This window comes from Meleagris gallopavo, chromosome Z, assembly GCF_905368555.1.
Source record: "Meleagris gallopavo chromosome Z, MGAL_WU_HG_1.1, whole genome shotgun sequence".
Classification (NCBI taxonomy): domain Eukaryota; kingdom Metazoa; phylum Chordata; class Aves; order Galliformes; family Phasianidae; genus Meleagris; species Meleagris gallopavo.
This window is the reverse complement of record NC_139435.1, coordinates 11,767,420-11,794,695: the sequence shown is the minus strand read 5'-3', so window position 1 is coordinate 11,794,695 and position 27,276 is coordinate 11,767,420. Positions and strand designations below refer to the sequence as shown.

The window sequence follows — 27,276 nt, the reverse complement described above, 5'->3', positions numbered from 1 at the left end:
CAATCATAACTAAATAAGTACCTTGGCTTTAATGTGGACCCAGATCCCGTTGCACTTGAGACTGAAGCTGATGGATCAGCACATGAACTTTTAAATTCTTTTTCAGCCTGTTCCTCCTGCTCTCTTTCACGAGCCTCTGAATGAAGAGCATAGAAATGACAAATAACATAATTTAGAGTTCTACTGAGGACAGTGAAACAATTATCTTCATTTTAAGACTTATACAAGTTATTTGAAAAAATAACAGTAAGTAAAGCATTTCACCTGAAAATGGCTTTGTTACTTTTTCAAATAATTAAATTTCCATTGCTACCATAAAGCTCACTCAGAAAAACAAAAAAAAAATCCAAAAAACTTCCAGTTATTAGCTTGCATAATTGATCATATTTGTCAGTAGTTGGAAAGCTTCATACAACAATGCCAATATTTCAACATTTTCAATGTTATATTAAAATAGTATCACGAATCACTTCAGAGAGCTCTTAAAATTTTCATAGCAGGAAACTGAGTTAGAACTGAAGTTATCACAGGTGCAAAGAACTTATTTCCCATAAATTACATTTGGTTATCTTTTTATTTAATTTCATTTCACTTATTGAAAAAGAATTCCAGTAGAATAGCAAAGCAAAATCAAACAGAACCTTCCATTTCGAAGTTGAATTAGGAATCTTATACAGCATGGTGGGGTTAAGATACAGGAACAGATAAAGCTACCATAATTCTAGGAGTGAGATACAGCTAATCTATTTCAAAGAATGCTAAAATAACTTCTATAAAGTAAAGAAGAAAAAAAATAAACAAACCTCTCCTTCTATATGAGAAACAAAATTTTCTTTTTTGCTCACAATGCAAAGAAACATTTTCCTCCAAAAGAGAAAAAGAAACAACTAAAAGACTCAGATTCAGATGACACATTATTTTAGTTCTCCTAATTCCCAGCTGAAGGAGAAGAGCTGTTTTCAAAAGAGATTGTCACAATTATTTCAAAGTTAGAAGTCAGTAGTGTACTTTACGAAAACTGAAAAAAGTTCACAGTACCAAATTAAAAATAAAAAAGCTGAATTACATACACAGCTTTGTCCTTTTTAGTAAAATGACTAAACTTGTAATCAATTATACGCTATGTTTTCTTTATGGGGAAAATTCTAGAAATCCTTCTTAGAGGACAACAGAGAAGAAAAGATGTCAGCTCCAGTTCAAAATATCTTGACTTGAAAACATTACACTTCCTTGAATTAGTTTACTAAATTTCTCTTCTAATTTTTAACTAGGAGACGGTCTCCCAAAAGAGATCATAGTTTGATGTAAAGAATTGAATCTGAAAGAGTTTTCAACATAAAATAAATATTACTGTATTCTGATTTAGTTAGTACAGAAAAGGGTTCAAATTAAATCCTGGAGTCCCTTGTGTACCTGAATTTCACAATGTCTTAAAGTCTGTAACGTCAACAAGCATCCACAGAGGTGAACCAGAATGATTCCATGTAGAATCAAACAATAAAGAACAACCAACACTGCACTGATCTCATTCTTCCATCAAAATCGCAGTTTCCTGATGGAGGACTTACAGACTACTATCTTCATAAACTGAAACACTTCAGAGAGAAAATAAAACTTTATCTCAGCTATAAGCTGCTCAACCATAATCATATCAGTAACACAAAGAAAAAAAAACAAAACCAAAACAAAAACAGAACAACAACAAAAATCCACTCCATTTTCTGCACATGCTAACTGGAAGCAGAAAGCACAGGTCTCTGGAATGGCAAAAAGAATTCTAGAATATTAGCGTCTTCCATATTTGGAATAGTGTTTGTTTGGATATGAGAAGGAAAACAAAACTCTCATCACCTTCTCTCAGGCCACCCATTCCCAGCACAATATAAAACAGAAAAAATTGTGAGCTGCTGTGTAACTCGCTGTACGTCACAGAAAACATTTCCCTATTATTCTGCATGTCTAAATTAAAGCTCTCTGAATCAAGTTCCCTTTCAAAATAAAAACAATAGTCTAAGTTAATAGACTCTTTCAGGAGCGTCTGTTGTAATAGGACTCGGGGAATTGATTTCAAACTAAAAGAAGGTAGACATTGGACATAAGAAAAAAGCTTTTTTACAGCAAAGGCAGTGAGGCACCAGAACAGGCTGCCCAGGGAGGTGGTGATGCCACATCCCTGGGGACATTCAAGACAAGGCTGGACCAGGATCTGAGCACTGTGACCTAGTAGTAGGCGTCCCTGTTCTTTGCAGGAGGGGAGTTGGACTGTTTGACCTTTAAAGATCTGTTCCAACTCAAACAATTCTATGATCCTATGATGAGTCTTATATTTAAATTCAGCTTTCTTCCCGGGTCGCTGTCTAACACCTCACAGCAGGAATTCTGCAGTCGCTGATCCCTCACACACTCTGACAACATACGTAAAAGAGTAATTTTTCCTATTTACTCATCTCCACCGTGTTCAAGATTGCCTTCCTGCAGCACAGCTGCGCTAGTTCGTTCCCTAAACAACCAGTCTGAGCCACCGAAACATCACTCCAACGGAAAAGAACAAAACGCGTTTTAAAACACACTAGCTAACTGCTCACACGTTCCTTACCCAAGACCTTCCTGCTCCTTTCCACGGCAGTTCTCCTCGTCTGCTCAAACATGGCTTCGAGATCGAAAGTCCGAGCCTTCTTCCCTAGAAACGCAGACAAGGGGACAGTCAGCGCGGCTCGCCCCGGTGAGGGCCGGTGCGGGCCGTCAGGGAAGTGTGAGTCGCCAGGCCCGCCGCCCGTCTCCCGCCCGAGCCCCCTCGCCGAGGGCCGCCGGCCGCAGCGACGCCCCGGCTTCCATCAGTCACTCCCCGTCGCGCACCGCAACGCACCGAAGCCCGAGAAGCCCATGGTGGCCGCTAGCTGCGGGTCGTGTCCCGTCTGCATCTCAGCATCTGCAAAGAAAAGAGGGAGAAAATAACGGCGGTCAGCGAGAGACGACAAGGCTAAGTCCAGTCCGGCCCGGCCCGGCCCGGCCCGGCACACACCAGCCTCAGTAGCCGGCTGCTCCATGCTGCGGCCGGCCCGGAACCACAACAGCCGCGGCAGGAAGCAGCGGGGCGGAGAAAGACGCAGCCGCCGGCACTGCCTCGCAGGGCGGACGGAGTCTTTTACGCGTCGTTGGCCTGAGCCAGACGTTCTGTCAGTCACCAAGTCGTTCGGAATGGTCCTGGAGCCAGAGAGCTGTTGTGATCAGCATCATAGAATCACAGAATGGCCAGGGTTGGAAGGGACCTCAAGGATCATGAATCTCCAACCCCCCTGCCACAGGCAGGGCCACCAGCCTCCACATTTAATACTAGACCAGGCTGCCCAGGGCCCCATCCAACCTGGCCTTGAACACCTCCAGGGACGGGGCATCCACAACCTTTCTGGGCAGCCTGTTCCAGCACCTCACCACTCTCTCTGTACATAACTTCCCCCTGACATCCAACCTAAATTTTCCCTCCCTCAAAACCATTTCCTTTTGTCCTGCAGTTATCTACCCGTTTAAAGAGTTGATTCCCCTCCTCTTGGTAGGCTCCCTTTTGGTATTGAAATGCTGCAGTGAGGTCACCCCGCAGCCTTCTTTTCTCCAGGCTGAACAAGCCCAGCTCCCTCAGCCTGTCTTCGTAGGGGAGGTGCTCCAGTCCCCTGATCATCTTTGTGGCCCTCCTCTAGACCCTCTCCAACAACTCCCTGTCCTTTTTGTACTGAGGGCTCCACACTTGGACACAGTATTCCAGATAGGGCCTCACAACAGCAGACGAGAGGGGGACAATCACCTCCCTGTCCCTGCTGGCCACCCCTCTTCTGATGGATCAGGACACTAAATGTGATGTATAAAAAACGGGCTCGTCCCACAAAGGCCAGCTTCTCCAGTTTCCAAGGTTGGAAGCATTTCAGTTATGCAGAGAGCAGCTACCATGCTCACAAATACTGCGTATCCTGAGTTAGATGGACCTGCGAGGATCACTGATACAACTCTGGCTCCACGCAGCACCACTCATAGTGCAAACCCAATGTCTGAGAGTAGTCCAGAGGTCCCAACACTTGCCTTATGGACCCTCCAACCATCTTCGCAGCCCTCTGTTTAACACTAACAGCTGTACATTTCATGCTGTGTCCAGACAGCACACAGCCCTTAGCAGAGCCCTGAGCCAAGCCAGCACACTGCATTTCAGTGACACGGATGGGCAAACCCGGATTTTATAAATCCCTCATCATAAACACGACCACTGCAGCATTAAGATGACTTCTGCTCCTGCGCTTCAGCTCAGTCTGCATGTATGCCTATGTAGAGAGGCCTGTGCTTTTTTGTTCCACACTGACACGCGTTAGTTTGTTCAGCGATAGCCATGAACACATTACTTTTAGAACCTGCATTTTTAGTTTAGCAAAAGGAATTCATAACTGATACTAATAAAACTTTCCATTTCAACTTCAGCGGGTTGAGAGTCTTATTTCTCTTAATAAGTGCACTGGGAACATAATAGAATACTTTCATCTTCTGCCTCACAACACGCACGGCTGTCGCTGAGGGCCTCCGAAGAGCCAGCGACAGAACCGCACACACAGAATCCGCCAGCCGCGAGCACGGCTCCTCCGCGGACACTTTGAACGCCGCTCCGACACGCGGCGCCCCGCCATGACACGCCCATCCCCACCGCCGCAGCCCCACCCTCCTCCGCCTCGGAGTTCCGGAAGGCGGAACTGCGTCAGCTGCGCGGGGCCTGCCGGGATTTGGCGGGGTGCGGAGCGGCGGGTTCGCGCCGACTATCCGTGTGCGCGGGGGCGGTGCCGCCCCCCAGCCCCGCCGCCGCTCTCCGGCACCGCCGCCGCCCGCTCGGCCCCGCCGCCTCCGCTCGGCCCCGCCGCCGCCATGCCTGCCGCCATCAGCCCCGCGGTGCCCGCCGGGCACGAGGCGCTGGAGATCGCGGGCCGCATCATCGACCGACAGATCCAAGACGATCGATGCTACCCGGACCTGTCCGAGCTGCTGGCCGTGCCCGCGCCCGGTGAGCAGCGCCCCTTCGCGTGCGTCGCCTCAGCCGCCCCGCTCTCGCTTCCCCTCCCGCTGCCCTTCGCGGGGCAGCCTCGTGAGCCCGGGCTCCACCTCCCGCCCCGGGCCACCATGGCCCCTTAAGGCCCCGGCGGTAGCGGGGATGGATCAGTCGCGGCCGGGCCCCGCGGGGCTGTAATAGAGACAGCGAAGTGTGGGAAGCGGACGTGTGCCGCTCCTCGGTCCTGTTCCCCCAGAACGGATTTGGGCGTTTGGTTTCCACTGCGCGGTGTTCCTGGTATTGCCAGGCATCCAGCGGCATCCTGGAAGCACGGGCAGTCTCACTTTTTCTCTCAGGCTGCTTTGAATGACTTTGATTTCTCAGTAGCCACATGTCACATGTAGTTAGATTGCTCTGAAAGACATACCTCCTTTTTGATTAAAGGAAAATGCGAGAATTACATAGAGCAAAATAACACTATTTGATAGGGCAAATTCCTAGCTACAAAACATTATTTGTCAACACAGTTGTCATCATTAGCTATGTATTTTCACCAGTCGTGAAAATGAACCTGCATGCCACAATCTGCACCAGCAGAGGTTACCCGCAGCCACCACTGCTGCTGAAACATTTTCCTGTGCTCACACCCACTGTTTGGTCACCACAGACATTCAGCAACGAGGGATGTCAGTGGGTGCCATTTTTTGGCATGGAGAAATTCAGTAACACATCTTTGCTTCCTATGCACATCCATGTCAGATGCCATTTTTTCGGACTCCCCCTCTGCTGCCATCTGTCACAGGCAAGAAAATGTAATGGAATATTGGCAGGAGGGTTCAGTGTCTGCTGCCGTACTCCAACATCTGCTTACGTTGTTGGCCAACAAAATAGGAGGCATTACTTCCAGAACAGCCTTTCCTAGTTAAGATTTAGGGTGTAGCTCTTCTCAAGCACTTGCTTTGTCCTTTTTGAAACGTCACAGCAGCATTTCCTACTCTGTACAACCGTCCATCTATATAAGTGAGCAGTAAGGAGGCACTGTAGAAGTGTAGGTGATCTGATCAGTGTGCATCCAGTGGGTGTCAGGATGCCCTCAGATAAAAGTATCAGTGCATAGCCAAAGTGTAGCTGCCTGTGTCATCAGAGAGTTGCATTACATAAGATCATATAGAGGTTTGGGAAGTTTAGCTTTATGATAAGAGCTAAGAATACACTTTTTCTAGATGAATGGAGATGTTCCTGGCTTATTCACATGACATTTATTGCCAGGTCATATAATGAAAAAAGGACAAGAGAAGATCACGGAGAAAATAGCATAAAAAGTAGCCTGGGGTACAGATGAATTATTCTAGGAGTTAGTTTGTAAATCTCTTTTCAGATTTATTTTCACAGATTAGGAAAAAAAAATCGAGGAAAATAGAGAATTTTCTTTGTGTGTGTGAAAACATCCAATTCTTTATAGGAACACTAATTTTTGTTGTTCTTAATTGCAGGTAGCCCTACTGTTTCTGGCATGACAGATATGGATTATCCTTTGCAAGGTCCAGGCTTGCTGTCTATACCTAATCTTCCAGAGATCAGCTCGGTTCGCAGAGTCCCACTTCCCCCAGAGCTAGTGGAGCAATTTGGACGTATCCTGATGAAAAATAATGTGTTGGGTTTTGTATGTAATAGTACTAGTATTGAACTTCTACATTTTTATAATCATTTTTTCTCTAATACTTCTTTCAGACTCCTATTATGAACTTTGATATTGTTTATATTCTCATTTCAAGACTCTAAGTGGTAATAAGGTCAATTTGCATAGAGGTGCTGGTGGAATTAGTTCCTGTATGAGGAACTTCAGGCGTTTATGGTACATAGTTTGTGTACTGCTCTATCTAGAGCAGATTTGGTTTTTTTTTAATATTACAAAGGAGATTGCCTTGGCTGGTCTGAACACATTTAGTCCTTACATCAGTAGTACTTCAGATATGCAGTGCAATTGTATGATGGGAGTATTTCCAGAAATCAGCAGAGCTTGGCTAACAATTGACAGTGACATTTTTATGTGGAACTATGAAGATGGGTATGTTGAGAACATGTTCTGGATTATATAATGTTGATAATTATATCTTAACTAAGCAATTGTTATGGTTGGAGATTGCTTACTTACAATGCAGAGGTGTGCTGTTCTATTGAAGTTACCTTGATTTATTTTAGTTTTTACTAAAACTTCTGAGTAGTAAGTGTTGAAGGAGTTTTAAGAATTAAAATGTTGGCAAATTATCTAGAGATGAAAGAGCTACTTAAAGTACTAAGAACTACTTAAAGCGCCTGTTCTTAGAGTTCAGCATTAAATGATATCCTATAAATCCTGTTTTATATGTGCTGGGCTTTGATTATGCCAAAGAAAGTAAAAAAGTTGAAAAAGCATATTAATTGCCTGACTCTTCTAAGTAGATTGGGTAAGTATAGTGGTCAGTGGTTATTTAGGATAGTAGTTTGACTGTATAGTCTTAATTATTTTTAAGGTTGTGTGATGGAAGCTTTTCTGCATAACTTCTTTGAGGGATGCATAAAATTGAAACTAATTTAATAACCATTTCAAATGGCAGTTTTTAAAATCCAGATTTGTCAGATTTTTTTTTTGCTCATTTTCTTGTGGGTTTTATATATGTATGAATATTAAGAGGAATTTCTTTATAGAATTTGTTGAGTTTTGTTTTATCCTCACATTACTCCTCCCCTTACGTTTGCACTGTGTCATAGAGTATAAAGCACGTTAATTAACTATTTACCAGGTAATAGAATTCTTTATGGTGTTAAGTTGCTAGGGAGGAGGTTGGGACTTTTTTTGTTAGGTATTTTTTGATACAAAAAAGATATGTTCCTTTCTCTAGATGTTACTTGTTGTTACAGATGCTTGTTAATGTAATTCAGAGTGGACTGTGTGAATTAACTAAAACCAAAACCATGAAATAGTGCAGTTTGGTTTCAGGTTTAAAATTTTCTGTTAGAGAGATTTGTCATTCTGTTCTGCTGGATCTGTTTTCACCCAAAGCAGAAGGGGGAAGATGTCTTCCAAACATTATAATATGTATTCAAAATGTTGAAAGAAGTATTAAGAATTCTAAAATATGGGTATCTGATATTGTTTACTCCGCTACTATGTGATATCTGACATGACTTATGCAATTGTGTGGGTTTTTTTTCCTGTTTTGTTAACAGTGGAGATCTGACTTATTTTGATGGCCTTAGTGAAACTATACTTGCAGTGGGTCTTGTAAAGCCAAAAGGAGGTAAGATGTATATGATAGCAATTAGACTTAAATAGCAACTAGTCTTCTATATATGTTTTTTGTATGTAGTTCTGTAAAAATCTATGTTTTACTTGTATATATGCAAGATAAATTGTTTTGTTTTTAGAAACATGATGTAATAAATTACAAGTGAAAATTAATGTTTAGTTTAACAATCACACTGATGAGCTTGGAAGAAATCTTGTGTTGTACTACCATTTGTTAATACATTGCCACAATAACTTCCTAGAGATTCTGATTTCTAGTGCTCACAGTTCATTTGATACCTAATAATGTGACATAACATTTAAATAGACGTTAAAGTAGCTTTTTAAAAGAATCCTAGTTAATAAAGAAAAAAAGTGTTTTTAAGAAAAAAATATTTTTAAGTTCTTGTATTTCATGAAGTAGAAGCTGAACAGCTGACTATTACTCCTTTATAGCTCTAGACTTTTCTAGCTTTTCTCTCTAACTAACAACCCTTCGCTAAGTCATGTCCCTGAGCACCACATCCAAATGGTTTTTAAACACATCCAGGGATGATGACTCAACCACCTCCCTGGGGAGCCTATTCCAGTGCTTAATAACCCTTTCTGTAAACAAGTTTTTCCTGATATCCAACCTGAGCCTCCTCTGGCACGACTTGAGACCAACCCAGCTCTCGCTGTAAGCACCTTTCAGGTATTGGAAGAGAGCAGTGAAGTCTCCCTTCAGCTTCCTCTTCTCCAGACTAATCAGCCCCAGTTCCCTCAGAAGTGACTGTTACCTTTAATCATCTGCTGCATTGATCTCATCAATATGGTAGATACAATCATTCTGAGTTTTGCGAGCTTGACTGCAAAGTAAAATTTGATTTTCTTTCCTTCTTTAGGTATATTTCAGCCTCATGTACGACACTTACTCGTTCTGGCAACCCCTGTGGATATTGTGATCTTAGGGCTCAGCTGTGCAAATACACAAGCAGGTAGTTGTCTCTTTTTTATATTTCTCCATTTATGTAAATTAAAGAACTGGTTGTGCATTAACAGTTATACAAGTACGCAGTGGCTATGTTATCAATAACAGATTAAATCTAAAAACAAGACCACACTTTTGCTGATTTTTAAATTTGTTACAGACAAAGTACAATAATTTCATTTTTATAGGGTGAGTACCTTCTGGATCCCGGACTGACGTAGGACCGTAGAGTAGTACTTTTCACTTGTTTAATGTGAAAAGAGCATTTGAAACAGATATTCCTGTTAATTAAACTTTGTGAGGGGAAGAAGAGATAGGCATGAATCAAGATAAAAAGGCAATGAATGCAGTTTGTTAATCTAGTTGTCATTTGTTTCGAACCACAGAAAAAAAGGAACCTGATGCCATTTTAATGATATATATACATTAATTAAAAAAAAAAAAAAGTGTTGAGAAAATGAGAGAATAAGAATCCTTTGTTCCCTTTCTATAGTTTTTTCCAGTGAAAGTGATATGCAGAAATTTGATTCAGAATTGTTGGGATTTCGAGTAGATAATGATATTTCCTTTCTTAGAAATGTGTGCAGTGAGTTTGTTTTATTTTAAAAACAAGATTCATTACGCTGTGGTTCATCTTGAATAATAGCTATTACAGATTTTTTTTATTAATTACAAAATTTCCTGTAATTTTTCATGTGTTTTTGAAATGTTTCTAATTACAGGTCTGATGTTTATACAATCTATACCGTTTATAGAACTTAAAAACTAAACGCTAAAGAGTTCTTGTTTATTTAAGGTACTGGATCACTCAATGACAGTTTGTCTGGTGGAATGCAGCTTTTACCAGATCCTCTCTATTCACTTCCTACTGACAACACTTACATTTCTTCAGTAACATCCACTGATAGTGGACGAATCTTTCTGGCTGGAAAGGACGGCTGCTTATATGAAGTAGCTTACCAGGTGATTAAGGGCTTTATTTTTTATTTTTTAATGGTTCTGGGGTAGAGACTCTCTAAAACATGTGAAGTCTACTGTCTTTCTTCTTTTATCGTTGTGTTACATGGTTTAATTGAACAGCAGCTCTGAGTTCTTATACAAAAAATAACAATACAGCTTTGGTCAATCTCACATAGTTGAGACAATGATAATCTGCACCCCTTTCACATTAATTTTTGTTTTCGTAATCACTTAGTGCTTTCAATTAAGTAATACATTCTGAAATTAATGGTGTGTATTTAGATTTTTTCTTGCTTTCACACTTGTAATTTTACTGCCTTCTTAGTATAGCTTTTAGTCTGTTTTTTCTTTTGTTCTTCGTTTTTTTTCAACATCGTCTTTTTTAAATTGCAGGCTGAGGCAGGCTGGTTTAGTCAGCGATGTAGGAAAATCAATCATTCAAAGAGCACACTGTCTTTCCTTATTCCTTCGTTGCTGCAGTTCACGTTCTCAGAAGATGGTAGGTACTGATGCTAAAGATTTCCACAATTGTTAAATAATTTTATTGTAGATTTCTTTTCGTTATGTGAAACAGTTTGACTTTTTAAATCCTGTAAGAGTCCTCCAGGACTCTTATTTTTATTAACTTGCACTTAATTATTTTTTTGGTTATTCTGTAGCATTTATTCTATTAAACTTGTTTTCACCAAGTCAGTTGTTAATTTGTTACTTCTCCTTTTTCTTTCCCCACTGTCAAGATCCTGTAGTTCAAATTGCCATTGACAACTCTCGAAATATCTTATATACCCGGTCAGAAAAAGGAGTCCTGCAAGTATGTTACTTACTCTAATAGCTGTGTGATATGTTATAAATGTGTACATAATTATTATTTTTTTAAAAGTTTTCTTCAGTACTTGGAAATTCTCTGTATTTCTGTCTGAGCATTTCATTTTTCTCTAACAAACGGTTTGCTAAAATACTTCATTCTGAGGAAAAGCAGCCTGTTGATCTTTCCCACGGATATATTGAAACATGATAATGGGATAAAAATGGCTTTCTAGTTACTTCCTAATACAGGAAGCTGTAAGAGTAAATTCAACTTTAGATCACTACACTCTACTATTAACTTGCAGGTTTATGATTTGGGTCAAGATGGTCAAGGAATGGCACGAGTTACTTCTCTTTCACAAAACGCTATTGTTTCTGCTGCTGGAAGCATTGCCAGGTATATATGTAGTAGGTATACTGTAAAGAGATTTCCTGTAAGGCTAAGTTTCACAGTGTATTTTTTGAAGAATGTTTTTTTTCTTGTTTCTTTGGATTGAGAGAGTACAATGGTTTTTTGGTTTTGTTTTCCAGAACAATAGATCGTTCTGTATTTAAGCCTATTGTTCAAATAGCAGTGATTGAAAATTCTGAATCCATAGACTGTCAACTACTTGCAATCACACATGCAGGTAAGAAGGAAATGCTAGTTACTCCGCTTTTTAACTGATAAGTGTCATCTGCACAGTTAAACAAAATTGATAGATGTTTTCCTTTTCACTGAGCATTTCATTCTGGTATATCAAGTTATGTTAACAAGTTGTTTTGATATTTGATGCAAGCATAATCTGGTCAGACAATTATTATCCACTGTTTATATCCAAGACAGCCAGCAGAAAGTGGTTTGAGAGAAGTAATTCATGAAATTGGTGGCAGAGCTTGAGTTAAAAACCTTGGTGAACCTGTATTTTAACAAAAAGTGTGGTAATAACTACAGAATTTCATGTATGTCTGAAATTTGCATGTACTTTCTGTCTAAAGTGGTGTTGCTGCTAATAAAATTAGTTATATCAGATTGCCTGGAGTTGACTTTCTTTTCCTTTGGTTTAGGTGTCCGACTGTACTTCAGTACCTCACAATTTAAGCATCCAGCAGCTCGTCCCTCTATGTTAACTTTGGTACATGTCCGTTTGCCTCCTGGGTTTTCAGCATCTTCTAATGTAGAGAAACCATCGAAGGTTCACAGAGCTCTTTATTGCAAAGGTAAACAGTAGACGCAAGTCAGAAGAGTAGTAGGGTTTTTTTTATTTTTTTTTTTTCTGTGACAGTCACTATTGTACTCTTTTGTATCAGGAAGGAAGGGGAGGACATGTTTCTGTATTGTTGTCCCTTTCAATCATGCGTACTGATTTTATCCCTGAAGTAATTTTCAGGTATTTTTTCACCTCGGTTCTCTTTAAACATCTCATGAAGTGTTTTCTACCTACTTGAGGCTCATTTCTGTTTGAACCTTTCAGGGTAAATGATAAGATGCTGTTGATAGTGACCAGCTAATCCTACGACACAGAAAATCAAGAAATAATATGTGCTGTTCAAATTGTCTAATTGATTTTTGTCACATAAACAATAAATTTAATGCATGTTTAATGCTTCTAGCACAACCTTAATGTCCTTGTTCTTTATAGGGGTCTTGCTGATGGCTGCTTCAGAAAATGAGGATAATGACATCCTGTGGTGTATCAATCATGATTCTTTTCCTTTTCAAAAGCCAATGATGGAAACACAGGTAGTAAAGTAAACTTTCATGTAATTTTGATTTCATGTAATTTTTTTTTCTTACTGGTAACTTGAATAGTATCTACTTAATTTATCAAAAATGGGTAGTTTGCAGAAAAGCTTACATGAAGTGTTTGGAAATGCTTATAAAGCTACCAATTAATATGCTTTAAATTGAAAACATGTATTAAAGAAAAGTTTAGTAGATTCCTTTGTCAGTAAACAGAAAGTTATATCTTAGTAGAAATTCCAGGTTCAGCCATACTTTTATCATTCTTGCAAACTACGTATGAAAAGTGATTGCTGTCACTTCTGAGATTTAAAACCATTGTATTGGAAAATATCTTATTTGTGTCATATTTTTGCTTATAGCAGACAGTGTATCATGCACAAGCACAGGAGGATGTGTTCTCCCATTGAAACTAGTGTTTGTTGAAAAGGATAAAGTCTGACAAGAAAGAGTATTTGAAATATGGGTGTAGGAAACTTCAGGTTTCTTTACTTTGGTAGATATGCCATGTTTTCATCAAATGCAATCTATTCATTATTTCATTCTTTCTCTCCTTTTTTTTTCTTTTTTTTTGTCCCGAGTTGTTATATATGTGGATTTGTAGGGAGTTAGTTTGCTTGTGCACCAACTCGCAGATAATATTACATGTGTTTCAGCATTGAAGAAAGATTGTACTTTCTACTGCTTTTGACCTGTCAAAAATAGTATAATCTTAGTACCAGTTGTAGAATTTGAGTGAATGGAGAAGCTGCTTAAGTTTAAAAGTCAGGTTTTATCTTATTTTTTGTTATCATAACAGCTATAGAGAAGCTTCATTGTTACACCTCCATTCTCTGCAAGAACTGATAGGTTAATTTCTCTCTTTTTCCAGGGGTTTTGAAAGTGGCAGACATTAGGTTTCCCAAGCAAAACTGCAATATATTATTGTTGCATCATTATTACTATTATTATTATTATTATTATTATTATATGCAGTTGTTTAACATTAGCATGTAGTTTTCTTACTTGAGTTAAAGTATACTCTGCATGTTGTTTTACATTTAAATACAGAACACTGTCCCTAACACACAAGAAAAGCACTATACAGCTGCAAGTTTGATGTTAATCTTCTATCAGACAATAGAATAGTGTGCTCATTTTCTTCGAGATTTCTTGTGTCAAGAGTAGCTTTTCACCTGTGTAGTAAATGGTAAAATATCTCCATGGAGATACAAAATCCAAATCTGCCATCAGAATTTGAATTATGTTTTTCTGTTGTTCAGATGACCACCCGTGTTGATGGGCATTCCTGGGCTCTTTCTGCTATTGATGAGTTTAAAGTTCAGAAGATTGTGACACCACTAAATAAAGACAATATTCCAATAACGGATTCCCCCATCATTGTGCAACAACACATGCTGCCACCAAAGAAGTTTGTTCTGCTTTCAGCCCAGGTGAGTATCAGTTTTCTTAATATAAGAGATCAGATAATTAATATAAAGCTAGAAGACTGATCCCAACCTGTGTTGGTTCAGTTTACATGAGTTTTTAGGGTTGTATTCTGAAGATACAGTGGAAAAAGGGAATACTGCTGAAACTCTCTGTATCTGTTTTAAACTGACTGAAAGCTACTGGGCCTTCTTCTCATGTACAATGTATTAATCATTTCTGTTGGCTTCAGGAAGTAATGTTTTCTGCCTTTTCTAGACTTCCTAGGGAATGTGAAAGAAAACTGGGCTTTAAGCACTATTCATGTTACCTGTTGATTCAGCAGTGTAGTGAAGGAAAACTTCGAGAGCAATGAAGATAATAAGCATTTTGGTGAGGTGGAGAGGTGTTACCAGAAGCAACTTTATTCTGATTTTGTATTATTCTGGGTTATTTTTAGGGAAGCTTTATGTTTCATAAACTCAGACCTGTTGATCAGCTGCGACATCTTCTTGTTAGTAATACAGGTGGGGATGGAGAAGATATTGAAAGATTTTTCAAGTTGCATCAGGTAAGGATTTTTGACTTGGAAAACAGAAGATAATACTGTGTAATTGCTTTCTGTAGAATATGTGTTTTGTTGTTATTACTACCAACTTCTAGTAAACATTAAATTTATTGACTCAAGTATTACCTTTTCTTTCTATGTTGTCTTCATAAAACAAGATTGTATAATAAGAAATATTTTCCCATTTTCTGATATGTAAAGACAGAGGTATAGATCACTTTCCCTAATATTCTTGTGTTTCTTGTTTCTTGAACTGTAGTGCACTTCTTAATTTAGGAGAGGAGTTAATTAAGACCAGAGGAGAGAGAATTTTCTTTTTTTAAAAAAAAAGAAAAAACTTGAATTCCTACCACTATATAAAAATTTTACATTTTGAAGGCCAGTACACAGCCATAGCATTCATCTACTTCTTGTTTTGGATAAATAACAAACATGGGAAGGGAGGGATAGCTTCCTAAATGGAAGATTGCCGTTTTAAGTTGACTCTTCCTGTTTAGTGTCTGTAGTGTACGTCTATTTGTGCATTGATATAGGATGTTCTAAGTGATATTTTAAAATACCTTTCAGGTATGCCAGCCATTATAGTTTGTATAGATAGCTTTATTCAAACAATCTTAACTTACGTGGTTATATAAACTTCACAAATCTTTGTCAGAATTAAGAGATAGATGAGATTATTTCCTACCAGTAAACGTACTGAGCTGCAGAAGATATACGTTACAGAACCTTAATGTGTTAAAGTGAGAAGCCTCTCTGACTCATAATTTCTGTTACTGGAAAGAGCTGATTTCTTTGACTTCTAGATAGAATGATGCAGGAAGTATATAGTGCTTATTTATTGATAATCAAAACTTCACATTTCTTATCAACTGGATGTAAGCTCCCATTCTAAATGCATAATGTACCGTAGGAGGATCAGGCCTGTGCTACTTGCCTTATTTTGGCCTGTTCTAATGCTGCATGTGATAGAGAAGTATCCGCCTGGGCTACTCGAGCATTCTTCAGGTAAGTTTCATTTGGTTTGAATGTTGTTCCAAATATTATGCTCAGGATCACTACAGCCGCTAAATAATTGTACAGTCTCTTTAACCTGCTGCCTGAGTAAGCATTATTTTTAAATGAGCATAGACTATTAAGCTTGGTGGAATATATGTTGACAATAACTAGGTCTCGCTAGTCAAAGAGGACTTCTTGTTATTTAGCCTCCTGAATGTTTCCATGGGATGTGGTCCATGTGTAGAGAAAGTTATTTTAAAAGTATTTTAATCTGCTTTAAATTCACTTACCTATATTTGATGGTTTTTCAGTTCATTGAAGCAGACTGTGTAGAGAAAGATCATGTCTTTAATCAGAGCAATTCAGTTGGAAAAAGAACAGACAAATTTTGAACCACCAAGCCATTATTTGGATTGGTAATAGAAAATAATTTGTTTAAGACTAAATACAACACAAACACTAATGTTTATTTTAGCAGATAACCTGAAAGGTAATGTACTTGTTGACTACATAATTGATAGAAAATCTTAGCAGATCAGAGTGCTGATACTGTACTGAAAAATATCAAGCGGTTTGTAATTTTGTAATAGAGAAAAGTAAGATGAAGTATTGTCATACAATGACTCTTACATATCTTGGCACTTACTATGCAGTACACTTAAAAGTATATATATCTAGGTTGTTCTTTTGAATAACCTTTTGAACTGCTTTGTCTCCTTAAGGATTAACTTTAAAATAATGGTTTTGTGCTGAATATTCTCCCACTAGCAGTTAAATATTTTCATCCTTTGTGTGTTTTGATAATATATATGCCTTCATTCTTGTGTAGCTATGTTTTCTTCTATGAGTACAAAATCAGGAAAAGCATCTGATCAGGTTGCTTGCAAGATATTGCAAGTATATTGAAGATTACATCTTCAAGTACGTTGCGTCCTGGAAAATGTATGAAGGATCCAAGAACTAGGGCTGTACTGTTGTAGTTATTTCTTCTGGCTTTGTGTTATCAAGTATATGCTTCAGTTGCAAAATTTCTAGTGGTGAGGGAAGGCTAGTGCTGTTAAATTAAGATTCACTTTAATTTAAGGAGGTATTATCATTAATTAGCAGAGGGATGGTCCAGTGGTTTGGAGGCCATATAATACTCAAGTAACACTTGATTCGAGTGAGATGAATACATATGACATGTGGACTATGGAAGAATGAGCTTGGGTCTCCTCAGCTGTTTCCTTTCTATTTCGACATACAAGCAAAACCTTAAGAAGACAGCAAAGCAGAAATAACTTAATTGTCCATTAGCTATGAAGTGATGTACACTAATGCTTTTCATATAATGTGCAATGTGCATTCAGTTAGTTTTATTTTCATGTGTCAAAATGAGTATCATAACTGTTTCTTAGAGTTACTCTGGTATTTTGTAGTTTGTTTTAAAAGAACAACTAACTTGCAGCTAGTTTTCCAATATATGAAAATTAAACAGGCTATGTATAAAAGTGAGAGAAAACTTTTTCTGTGCAAATGAACTTTAGGTATGGTGGGGAGGCACAAATGAGATTTCCATCAGCGATTCCTCCTCCAATCAATGTTGGACCTGTTTTGTGTTCTCCCATTCCTCCTGGTGAGTAGCAAGCATTCTGTGATCTTAGGTAGGTCTTATTTTTTCCTTTAAATATGTTACATTTTGTCTTCTTATGTGTTCCTGTGTTGAAGATCAGCTGTTTATTTCATGTCATAGCAGAGTATCTTCTTACATTATGAAACGGTTTATCCACTTTCAGAATTCTTATTTATCGTGTATCGGTGACATCGCTTCCTAAGCCTGATGATGTGGAATAATAGCATTGTAAGCAGGAGCAGGAGTTTAAAAGGACAGCAAATGTGAAAAGAACAGGTGCTAGGAGCAGATTGAGAGGGAAGGAAAGTGTGGGAGAAATGCTGGAAAGTTCTCTGTTTGCTGAAATTTACTCTTTCAAGAAATAAATCTATTCTTCTTAAGTCTGAATATTCACTGTTTTGTTGGTTTTTTAAAAAAAAAAAGTTTTTAATTTTTTGCAGACAGGAAACATATTGTCAAAGTGCATTTTTATTTTACTTAGGTGATTGGTTCATGTTCTTCTGCTACTGCTTACTCTGTTTGTTCCAAGGGTAGAGAACTGTCATGTGAAATAAAGATTCTGCGAGTGACTCACACAGCAGCTCAAAGCAGTGCTGGTAGAAACATCTTGAAACTTTGTATGTGGAACTACCTTGGAATAATAGGTAGCCTCAGTTCTTTGAGGCCCCTTGTGTTCTTACTGTTTAAAGTCCAGTCATTTGGTTGCATGTGTCTATTCTGCCAACTGTGCCTCGTTAGGTAGGAAGGAGAATGTGCTTTCAAAATGAAACAGGATTGGTTAGTGAAGAACTTTGTGGTGTAGTGTGTTGCAAAGCTGAGAGAATTGTAGTGAACGGGACAAGAAAGACTGATTCTTCCATGTCAGTTTTTCAAGGTGCCAGATTTCATGGCCTTTCCGTGCTATATCATCACATGCTGATGGGTCATGGATATTTTTGTAGGTGATCACATTTGTTCATCATATTCTATGACACTTAGGTATTAATTTGCAGAAGATTTGAGTATGCTTAGTTGAATCTGAGACCAAACTCACTTAGGGAAAAACAGTCTTAAACTGAATATCCCAAGTAATACTGCTGTTGGTGTGTTCAACTACTATATGTAAGAATAAAGAGTAATAAAAACAGTGTCTTCCCAGATGTGTGCTTCAAAAGTAAAATTGATGTTCATTGAAAAGATCTGAGTGACTCAAAGTGAGTGCTTTCAGAGTGGGTGCCTGTAACAGGAATAGGGGCAGTCAGAAGATGAAAAACAAGAAAAAGCATGTAAACAGTATTAATGTACAATATAGGGAACAGACTGTCTGCAGCAAATGCTGCGTGAATGCTGAAAACAAAAATGCTTATGAACAGCTATTGAAAGAGTCGTCTCTATTTGGCTCACAATAAGGAGTGCAGGTTTCAGCATAAATTAGTGCTGTTTTGTATTTAGTTAAATAAAAGCTGTTGGAATGGATTTGCAGAAGGGTCCTGTGAAGTCTGTGTTTACTATTATGTTTTGACAACTTAGCATAGTGGTTTTTTGGATTGTGTTTTGTTTTTTTCAAAAAACCTTAGATTTCTCTTTTGTTTTTCCTTTTTAGCTTCCCCACTGACTGTTGAAAGTCCATGTCCAAGTCCGAGCTTTTTGACAGCATCTGGGGCAGGTAACCATTACTTTTCTTTGCTGAAGGAAGTGAGAATTTTTTTCAACTTCACTTCTATTGCTGTATACACAGAATAATCAGTAACCTTTGCATACCTTTATCCTAGGTTTACAGCCTACTAGTGTGTCAACTCCCATATTCCCTTCTGGGAATTCTGTATCTCACCCTGGTGCATCCATTAGCAGTGGTATGATGGGTCCAGAGATTGTATTTTCTGGAAGACACAATGGCATCTGCATATACTTTGCTCGGATTATAGGGTAAGGTGTTCATGTGAAATAATCACTCAGTTCATTTAATTTTCCTATCCCCTAAGTGATAAAATCAATTCAATCTTAATAGGATGTAAGAATGAGGTTATTAAAGTACATTTCTCTTCCATATTTTAAGTACCTGTTGGTGCAGTAGACTCTTTACAGTTCTATTGATAGTTCTGCAGTCAGTGAATGGATAGGATGGGAAAGGTTTTTGGATATTGAGTGCGATATGCATAGCTCTGAAAACTTCTGTTTTATTTTTCAACCTTATGAACTTTATGGTTCTAACTCCTCCTATAGGATAAAACAGAACACAGGGCTTATGGGATCAAAATCCTGACTTGAAGTCTTTCCTGTTACAAAGCTTTAAAGAGATTAAAGAAGTTTGTATTACTTTAATAATGGATTGTGTGTTACTGAACATCCCCAGCAAGAGTAACATTCCTCATATGTTGGTTCATATCCCTCTCTATGCTTCTTTGCCTATATTATATTTCCAGAGAATAGTATTAGCCCATATATAAATTGAGAGCCTAGTCAAACCTTATCTGATTAAATATTTAAAACTTTTGTTGTCTATACCTGTGCTATACATAAATATGCAATTCTAACATTTCTTTTGAATGTTAACTTTTTATCTAGATCTTTAAGTTAGATTTTGAAGTAAAAGATACTGCTATTTCTTTAAGACATAATTAGCAAATACGCAAGTTTGTGATGCTTGTAGTTTTTAATACAATTCTCTTTCGTATTGCAGAAATATCTGGGATGGCAGTATAGTAGTGGAGAAAATTTTCAAAAGTGGCAATCGAGAAGTTGTTGCAGTATGTAAAAGATAATGTTGTATTTTTAAAAGGTTATTGTGGTGTATCTCTCCAGCTCTTTATATTTGTGTTCCAAAATTATAAACAGATAAGTTAAAAATGATAACTGTCATTTTGATGTTTTTTTTGTTTTGTTTTGTTTTTTTTTAATTGTACTTGGGTGCTTAACTGTGGAGTAATTGTAGGTTTTAAAAAAATCTTTGTAAGTTACTGTTTTGAATGTTGCCTCTTACCAATTGACAGTGGCCAGTTCCTTCTCTATTCAGTGAATTTATTTCTTTCATTTCTGCATATCCTATCCAGTCAAAGCCTAAGAATAAAATGCTTTGGCTGGTTAGGATAAACACCGCAGTTACATAAGAACATAAAACTGTCTTCCAACACCTTCATCATTAACATCTTTACATTTCACTTTTCCTTAATAATCCAAGCTTCAAACTATTTTCTGAATTTGGATGTTAATACAATCCTACACTGAGTAATTTCAGCAATGCAAAATGAACTGCTTCATAAACTTCTCCAGTTTTGAGGCAACTGAGAGACTCGGGAAGACCACAGCAGTTGCAGTCTATGTTTTAGTGCTACTCAATCATTTTAGTTCAGAGTTGAAAATAATGAGACACAGCTGATCTGACTATCAGGTACAATATTAGACACCACTTTCTTTGAATTTCTCCAGAGACTATTGTCTCTTCACCTGTCACCCCTCCTGTTAAGTCTGTTATAGACAATGGCATTATAGTGATAATGTTATTATTGTACTATTTATTTGTTGTACAGTCTTTCATCTGACTTTTTAGTGGCCTTAGTTTAAAAACTTAGTTTTAAAATTGTAAACTGTACAATTGTAAAATTGTAAAATTGTAAATTTTAAAATTGTAGACTTCTGAAAAAAGGTTTGGAAAGTCTAAACCCTTCTATAAAGAAATTTGCTTTCTGTTGCAGATAGAAAGCAGTGTTCCATCCCATGTACTGGAATGTGTGCTGCAAGAACTCAAAGGTTTACAAGAATTTCTAGATAGAAATTCTCAGTTTGCTACAGTAGGAGCCCTCGGAAACCCAAGGTATTGTTCACTGTGTTAAATTCACTAGTGATGTTCAGTGTCCAGCTCTTGAAAAATTATCCCACGTGTATCTTTTCATTGCATGGAAATAGTCCCCAGCTTCAACTGTTTGGATGCTAACAACAAGATGTTAGATTTCATCTTTAAAGTATTCTGTATTTGTACTAATAATAACATTTCCTTTTATTTTGGAATTGCAGTTTCAGTACACCAGCAAATCTGCAGCAGAGGCTCCTGGGTTTCATGAGGCCCGATGGTGGAAGTTCTCAGCAAGTGCAACAAGAACTCCAGCGGAAGTATCATGGTATGCAACTACTTTTGAATGAAAAGTATAAGGGCACAGTGCATCTGGATCTTGAAGTACTCCTGCCTGGAGCACCTTGCTTTTTCTTTCATACAATGTCATATTGTTCCATCAAAACCAGAGCTCCAAAATGAAAACACAATCTAAAATGGCAAGAAGCTGCTGTCTCTTCACTTCTGGCATTGCTTTTCATTTTACTGAAATACTAGGAAAGTCATCTCTGTATTAAGAGAATCCAGATTTCTGCGGAGAAATATCCGCAGAGATATTTCAAAATGCAAAAGAGAAAAAGTGTATCTCAGTATAATAAGCTAAAGTATAAATGGTTGAACACAAAAGCACTTCTTTTATACAGTGAAGTCATAATTCTGTAAAGACACGTCCTCCTCCTATTTTGTACATTCAAATCATCGTTCAGATAGAAAACTAGATATTTCTTCTCACACTCCCTTCTTTTTTTTTTTATTCTACTGTTCTCCATGTTTTGTCTCTTCATTTCAATATTTAGTTCTGGTATACCCATTTATATTTTCAGTTGTCTCACAAATGAATTGGTTAACAAGTATATTGTCCTGTTAAAAAAAGCACTCTGATGTAAGTTCCCAAAGTTCCAATCACTGAAACCTCCACAAAACTTTCTTTAGTGGAATCAGTCCTGTCACACGACCTGATTGAATTTATGTTGTCTAATGTAGTTTTTGCTCAATACTTGTAGACATGTATGCAAAGTTAAACATGAATGTGGTCCACGTGAGTATGATTCTGGCTTTTCAGTTCTGCTGCCTTTTGTTTTGCACTCTCACTTCAAACAGTGAACATTTAAAAAAAAAAAAAAAAAAAGCAGCAAAAAGAGTTTTGTAGACATTTAATTATTTATTTTCATTTTTACACATTCCAAAGTTGGTATGTAGTTTTGGATTTCTTGATGTAATGTAATTGTTTCTGCTTCATGTCTAAAATGTAAGCACTCAAGAAAAGACATGAAGTATTGCAATTGTTGTCCACTCAAGTAACAAGTATGCCCACTATATTCAACTATAATACATCTTACCATATTCAAATGTATCTTATTCTCTATGTAGCAGTTTCTTTGAAAGCTTTGCTTTAAAGACAGTGTACAGCGTTGGCTGATGATTTAACTTTAGTTGTTCTAAAAGTAAACACAAGTAATCAAACAGGAAGAAATTGGGTGTGTTTTTTTTTTTTTTTATTTCATATCCAATACAGATAAAATTATACTTGTGAAAAACCAAGACTGATTTTGGAAATCCACTCATGTGAAACCATACTTTTATCAGGAAAAAAAAAAAAAACATTCCTGCATTGCATAGTTTGAAATAAATGTTTACAGATAGTATTTTTAGGAGGAAGTTTTTTCAAGGCACTTTCCTCCAAAGAGATGAACAGCCATATTAAAGAACAGAGACTAAAAAACTTGGAAATTTAAGGAAACTTATTCTAAAACCTCAAAAGAATCAACATACTGAGTCAAAATATGTACAGCACAGTTACTTACTGATAATCTCTTTGCTTTTTCAGCTGAGGCACAGTTAACCGAGAAGACTTCACTTCAAGGCATCCAGCAGCTGGTTCGCAAAACCTGTCAGGCATTGGCTTTATGGAAGTTGCTTTGTGAGCACCAATTCAGTGTTGTTGTAGGTGAGCTTCAGAAGGTACGACCTGGATCATATGATTTTAATTTGTTCATATTTAATAAGCTTGAATTTCTTGTTGCTACTTAGATACTTCCAAAAGTGCATTGCTTTAACTCGTTAAGGGGCAGATTACAAATTTTAAATCGAATATAGATTTTTGTTCAGGTTGCTACTTTTATTTTTAGGAGACAACCATCTCATTACCCAATTTTAGCAAATTAGAAGCATTGCTAGCAGTAGATTCAGTTTTACTTTTGTTGAGAGTTAATAATTACTCTGTTTCATAAATTATAATATTGTTCTAAATGTATAATTTTATAAAGTTTTCTCTTTGAATTGTGGAAGATGTGCAGTGAAAGAAATAGGCTAATGTTATCTAACTTAGAGGAATTAACTCTTTGCATTACTGTTAGTAGACTTTGGAAAGACTAGTAGATTAGCGGAGAGTACTAGTGTTGTAGAGGCTTCATACTGCACTTTTGCACAAAAAAAGGTCTAAAATCTATCACAGAACAGCTGAAGGAGAAAGAAACCACTGAAGATACCTGCCTTCTCCTGCTCTGAGCAAGCTCTACTCTAGACCAGGTTGTCCAGGACCATGTCTAGTCAGATTTTGGATATCTACAAGGATGGCAGCTTCTCTGGGCAACCTGTTCCAGTGTTCAACCATCCTTAAAAAAAGGAAAAAAGAGTTTTAATTTCTAGTGTTTTGACATTTGGCTTTGCATCTTGTTCTGTTGCTGAGCACCACTGACAAAAGTCTAGTTCTGTCTCCCTGACACCCTCCCACCAATTATATGTTAGTAAGATCACCCTCTGCCCAACTCAACATTTCTGTCCTCCTGAACAAACCCAGTTTTTTTCCATCTCTCCTTGTATAGCAGTTGGACAGATCTATTAATACAATGGGAAAGGCATTACAGCAAAGGTGTGATGTTGGAGGGACTGACACAATAGAAAGGTGCTGTAACAGAAGGGAAGAAGATTGCTCGCCCATATCAGAAGATTCTAGGTTCACAGGGAAAAGCTTCACCAAGGAGGGTTCTCCAGAAAGAGATCCTTCCCTTGTGTCAGTCAGCTTTTAAATGAGCTCTAGAGAGGCACAGCCAGGCTTCATCCCTTCCGTCACACAGCTGAATAGCCTTCACCTGTGCACCCAGGGCTGATCAGGTCCTTTCCCCAGGAGCCCAATCAGTGGTTCAGGCCGTGACTCAACAGTTCAGTTCCCATACACCCTGTTTGCAAGAAAGGCAACTTACAGAACTATTGGTTCTACTGTTGTGTACCCTGTGCTAATGTTGAATTTGCATCCAGTCCTTGATGAAATTATTTTAATATTGGGCATTCTGTCCTAGCAAGTCACAGAAGAACTGGTTATTCCAAGTTGTATTCTTTACCACTAAAAAGAACAATTTTTGAACTTTATGAATGCACAAATATTGAAGCTGTTCACACTGCTGTCTTTGGAAGGCAGCACAATTTCCATTACTTTCGAAAGGCAGCTTTTCTCTTATCTTGGACAAGGAACAAGTTGCTTAGCAAATAAAACCTTTTCCACTCTCTGCAGTAGTTTTAGAGTTTTTGTAATAGTATTTTAATGCTCTAAGTGATCATCAGTGGACACTAGTGGCAGCTAGCTAGCTCTATTTGAGCAAATATTCCTAATAATTTTTATAAAATAAATAAGCTATGTAACTTAGTATAAAAAGGCATAGAGTCTAGATTTTATACACTTCAAAAAAATTCCATCTCATTCTGCATCATCACATTCATTCATGAACATACTCAGATGATTTCTGTTATTAAAAACTGATATTCTTGCTTTTTAGTGTTCTGATAGTGCCTTGTAGGAAATAGGAGAATAGTTAATAACTTTGTTACAAAGAACTGAAATACATATGACACATTGTGTAGACTACAGGAAGTCATACAGAGTTCTCACTGTCCTTTCACATCCAGTAATCTAGTGTCTTCATTGATAGAGCTTTCTCTATCAATGTCTTTCCACCTTTCTATATATGCTTTGTTTAAAATAATGTATTTCGTTGCTATGCACTTCACTATGCTTACTTAAGTGGAAATAGTTTACTTTGCTGTAACATTTTTGCATTCCAAGCAACATAAAAGTATTGGTGAAGTAATGAAATGTGCTGTCTGTCTTCAGGAACTTCAAGAACATCTAAAGATGACTGCTTTCAAAGACTTGGTAATTAGAGACAAAGAGTTGACTGGAGCACTCATTGCTTCTCTTATAAACTGTTACATCAGAGATAATGCTGCTGTTGATGGCATAAGTGCCCATTTGCAAGATATCTGTCCCCTTCTCTATAGTACTGATGATGCTGTCTGTTCCAAGGTAAGCCCACTTCGAGATTTTGCAGCACCAAAACACATTATTAGAGTGTATTAGAGCACAAGTGCATCTTCATCAAGATTACCAGTGACTCTAACCAGAGTGGGGCAGTTGATGCACTGGAAGTAAGGGATTCCATCCAGACACGAGCCTGTGTGAACCTCAGCAAAGCCGTGTGCAAAGTCCTGCACCTGGGTTAAGGAAATCCCAAGTACAAATATGGGCTGGGCAATGAGTACTAGAGCTGTGGAGAAGATTTTGGGAGGATACTGGTGGATGGATGCCTTGATAGGAGCTGGTAACGTGCAGTTGCAGCCCAGAAAGCCAGTTGCATCCTGGGACATATTACAAAAGGTATGGCTAGCAAGTCAGTGGAGGCGTTCATGCGTCTCATGAGTCCTCACCAACAATAGTGTGTTCTGCTCTGGGCCCACAATATAAGAAGGATATGAACCTTTTGGTGAGTCTAGAGGTGAGCCATGAAGCTTACCAGAGGGTTGGAAACCCTCTCCTATGAAAACAGTTTAAGAGTTGAGATTATTCAACCTGGAGAAGAGAATGCTCTGGGGAGATTTTAGAGCAGCCTTCCAGTTCTTAAAGAGGGCCTTCAAGAAAGATGGCTAGTGACTTTATTATAGCAATAGGACTAGGTATGATGATCTTAAACTAAAAAAGGATAGGTTTAGATTAAACATTGCGGAGAAATTCTTACCCCTTCATGTCAGAGGGGCTGGAATAGATGATCTCTGAGATTCCTTCCAGGCCTAACCATTCCACGATCCTGTGATTCAGATCAGATAATTTTGGCATCTTGTGAATACCTTGCACTCAAGTGATTTCAAGAGCATAAGAACTAATGTCTTGTTGATTAGTGCTGAAAGTTATGTGAATTCTAGTTTGAAGTTCTTGCAGTTATTTGTAGGCTTCATAGGGTCTCTAGCTCCAATGTGATGCATAAGTCTTTCTGATGTTGGTAATATATATCTTATTCCAGGCTTTTCTCAGCATAGTCTTTTACCTAGTTCTGTGGAATTTGGAGAGGGATTATTATCTTGAAGAACTCGTAATTGAAGCTCTTCCAACTAAATTCAGCAAAAGTATCTGTTGAGGGGAGAATAGAGGGGAAATAGTTAAATCTTGTCTTCACAAGTATGCAGACTAGAAAGTCCTTGTCTCTAATGCAGTTGTTGCACAGTCCTTATGCTGGAAACTTGGTATTATGTACTGACAAGAGGAAGCGTTTTTGAGAGTTTTGTGTGTTTTTTATTGATTCAGCTTTGAGTCTTGTCATAGTAACTCACTAACTCAGTTACGTGAATAGTTTCCATTTTCCCCTCATTTGTATGTAGGCAAATGAATTGCTTCAGCGGTCTCGACAGGCTCAAAACAAACTGGAAAAAGAGAAAATGCTAAGAGAGTCACTGAAAGAATACCAAAAGATCAGCAATCAAGTAGATCTTGCTAATGTTTGTGCGCAATATAGGCAAGGTAAGAGGCAATCACTGATCTTTTTCTGCTAACCAGTTTCTGTTGTATCATTTTACACCACCACCCTTTTTTTTTTTAGCTTCTAAATAATCCTACAACAATGTTTTCTGATTACTTCCTAGTAACTTTCATAATTAGTATTTCTCAACCTGTTATTTTTAAAGCCATTCTAGGTTTTACCTGCAAATGAAAAAGGAAAGCTTCTGTTCCTGTATTGTACAACTGTTCCTCTATGTACAGTGTATTTCCTGTTTTAAGTACAGTGTGTGAAGTAGTAATTTCTGATGCAGAATTTTATAATGTATTATAGAGAATCTGATTGAGTAGAATGCAGTATCTGCCAGCATAAGGAAAGCAT

At 37.9% G+C, this 27,276-nt stretch overlaps 2 protein-coding genes across 2 annotated transcripts in view; one reads left to right on the top strand and one right to left on the bottom strand.

Annotated features, from left to right (window-relative positions):
• Positions 1–3,107, bottom strand: part of WDR70 (WD repeat domain 70) — a 143,318-nt gene extending 140,211 nt beyond the window's left edge. The window contains exons 1-4 of the mRNA XM_010725350.4: positions 3,023–3,107; positions 2,867–2,929; positions 2,597–2,680; positions 22–136 (exon numbers count right to left, since the gene is read on the bottom strand). Of these exons, the coding sequence (XP_010723652.1) occupies positions 22–136; positions 2,597–2,680; positions 2,867–2,929; positions 3,023–3,047 (287 nt within the window). The 5' untranslated portion in view covers positions 3,048–3,107. The remainder of the gene's footprint in view (positions 1–21; positions 137–2,596; positions 2,681–2,866; positions 2,930–3,022) is intronic.
• Positions 3,108–4,720: 1,613 nt separating this feature from the next.
• NUP155 (nucleoporin 155) overlaps positions 4,721–27,276 on the top strand; it is a 30,534-nt gene continuing 7,978 nt past the window's right edge. Inside the window, exons 1-24 of the mRNA XM_010725349.4 lie at positions 4,721–5,032; positions 6,511–6,648; positions 6,989–7,085; positions 8,228–8,298; positions 9,170–9,262; positions 10,052–10,218; positions 10,609–10,714; positions 10,953–11,026; positions 11,328–11,419; positions 11,554–11,651; positions 12,070–12,222; positions 12,645–12,745; positions 14,008–14,178; positions 14,613–14,723; positions 15,631–15,725; positions 17,243–17,331; positions 18,911–18,973; positions 19,080–19,233; positions 19,988–20,054; positions 21,000–21,118; positions 21,319–21,422; positions 22,962–23,095; positions 25,242–25,433; positions 26,780–26,918. Of these exons, the coding sequence (XP_010723651.1) occupies positions 4,897–5,032; positions 6,511–6,648; positions 6,989–7,085; positions 8,228–8,298; positions 9,170–9,262; positions 10,052–10,218; positions 10,609–10,714; positions 10,953–11,026; positions 11,328–11,419; positions 11,554–11,651; positions 12,070–12,222; positions 12,645–12,745; positions 14,008–14,178; positions 14,613–14,723; positions 15,631–15,725; positions 17,243–17,331; positions 18,911–18,973; positions 19,080–19,233; positions 19,988–20,054; positions 21,000–21,118; positions 21,319–21,422; positions 22,962–23,095; positions 25,242–25,433; positions 26,780–26,918 (2,764 nt within the window). The 5' untranslated portion in view covers positions 4,721–4,896. The remainder of the gene's footprint in view (positions 5,033–6,510; positions 6,649–6,988; positions 7,086–8,227; positions 8,299–9,169; positions 9,263–10,051; positions 10,219–10,608; positions 10,715–10,952; positions 11,027–11,327; positions 11,420–11,553; positions 11,652–12,069; positions 12,223–12,644; positions 12,746–14,007; positions 14,179–14,612; positions 14,724–15,630; positions 15,726–17,242; positions 17,332–18,910; positions 18,974–19,079; positions 19,234–19,987; positions 20,055–20,999; positions 21,119–21,318; positions 21,423–22,961; positions 23,096–25,241; positions 25,434–26,779; positions 26,919–27,276) is intronic.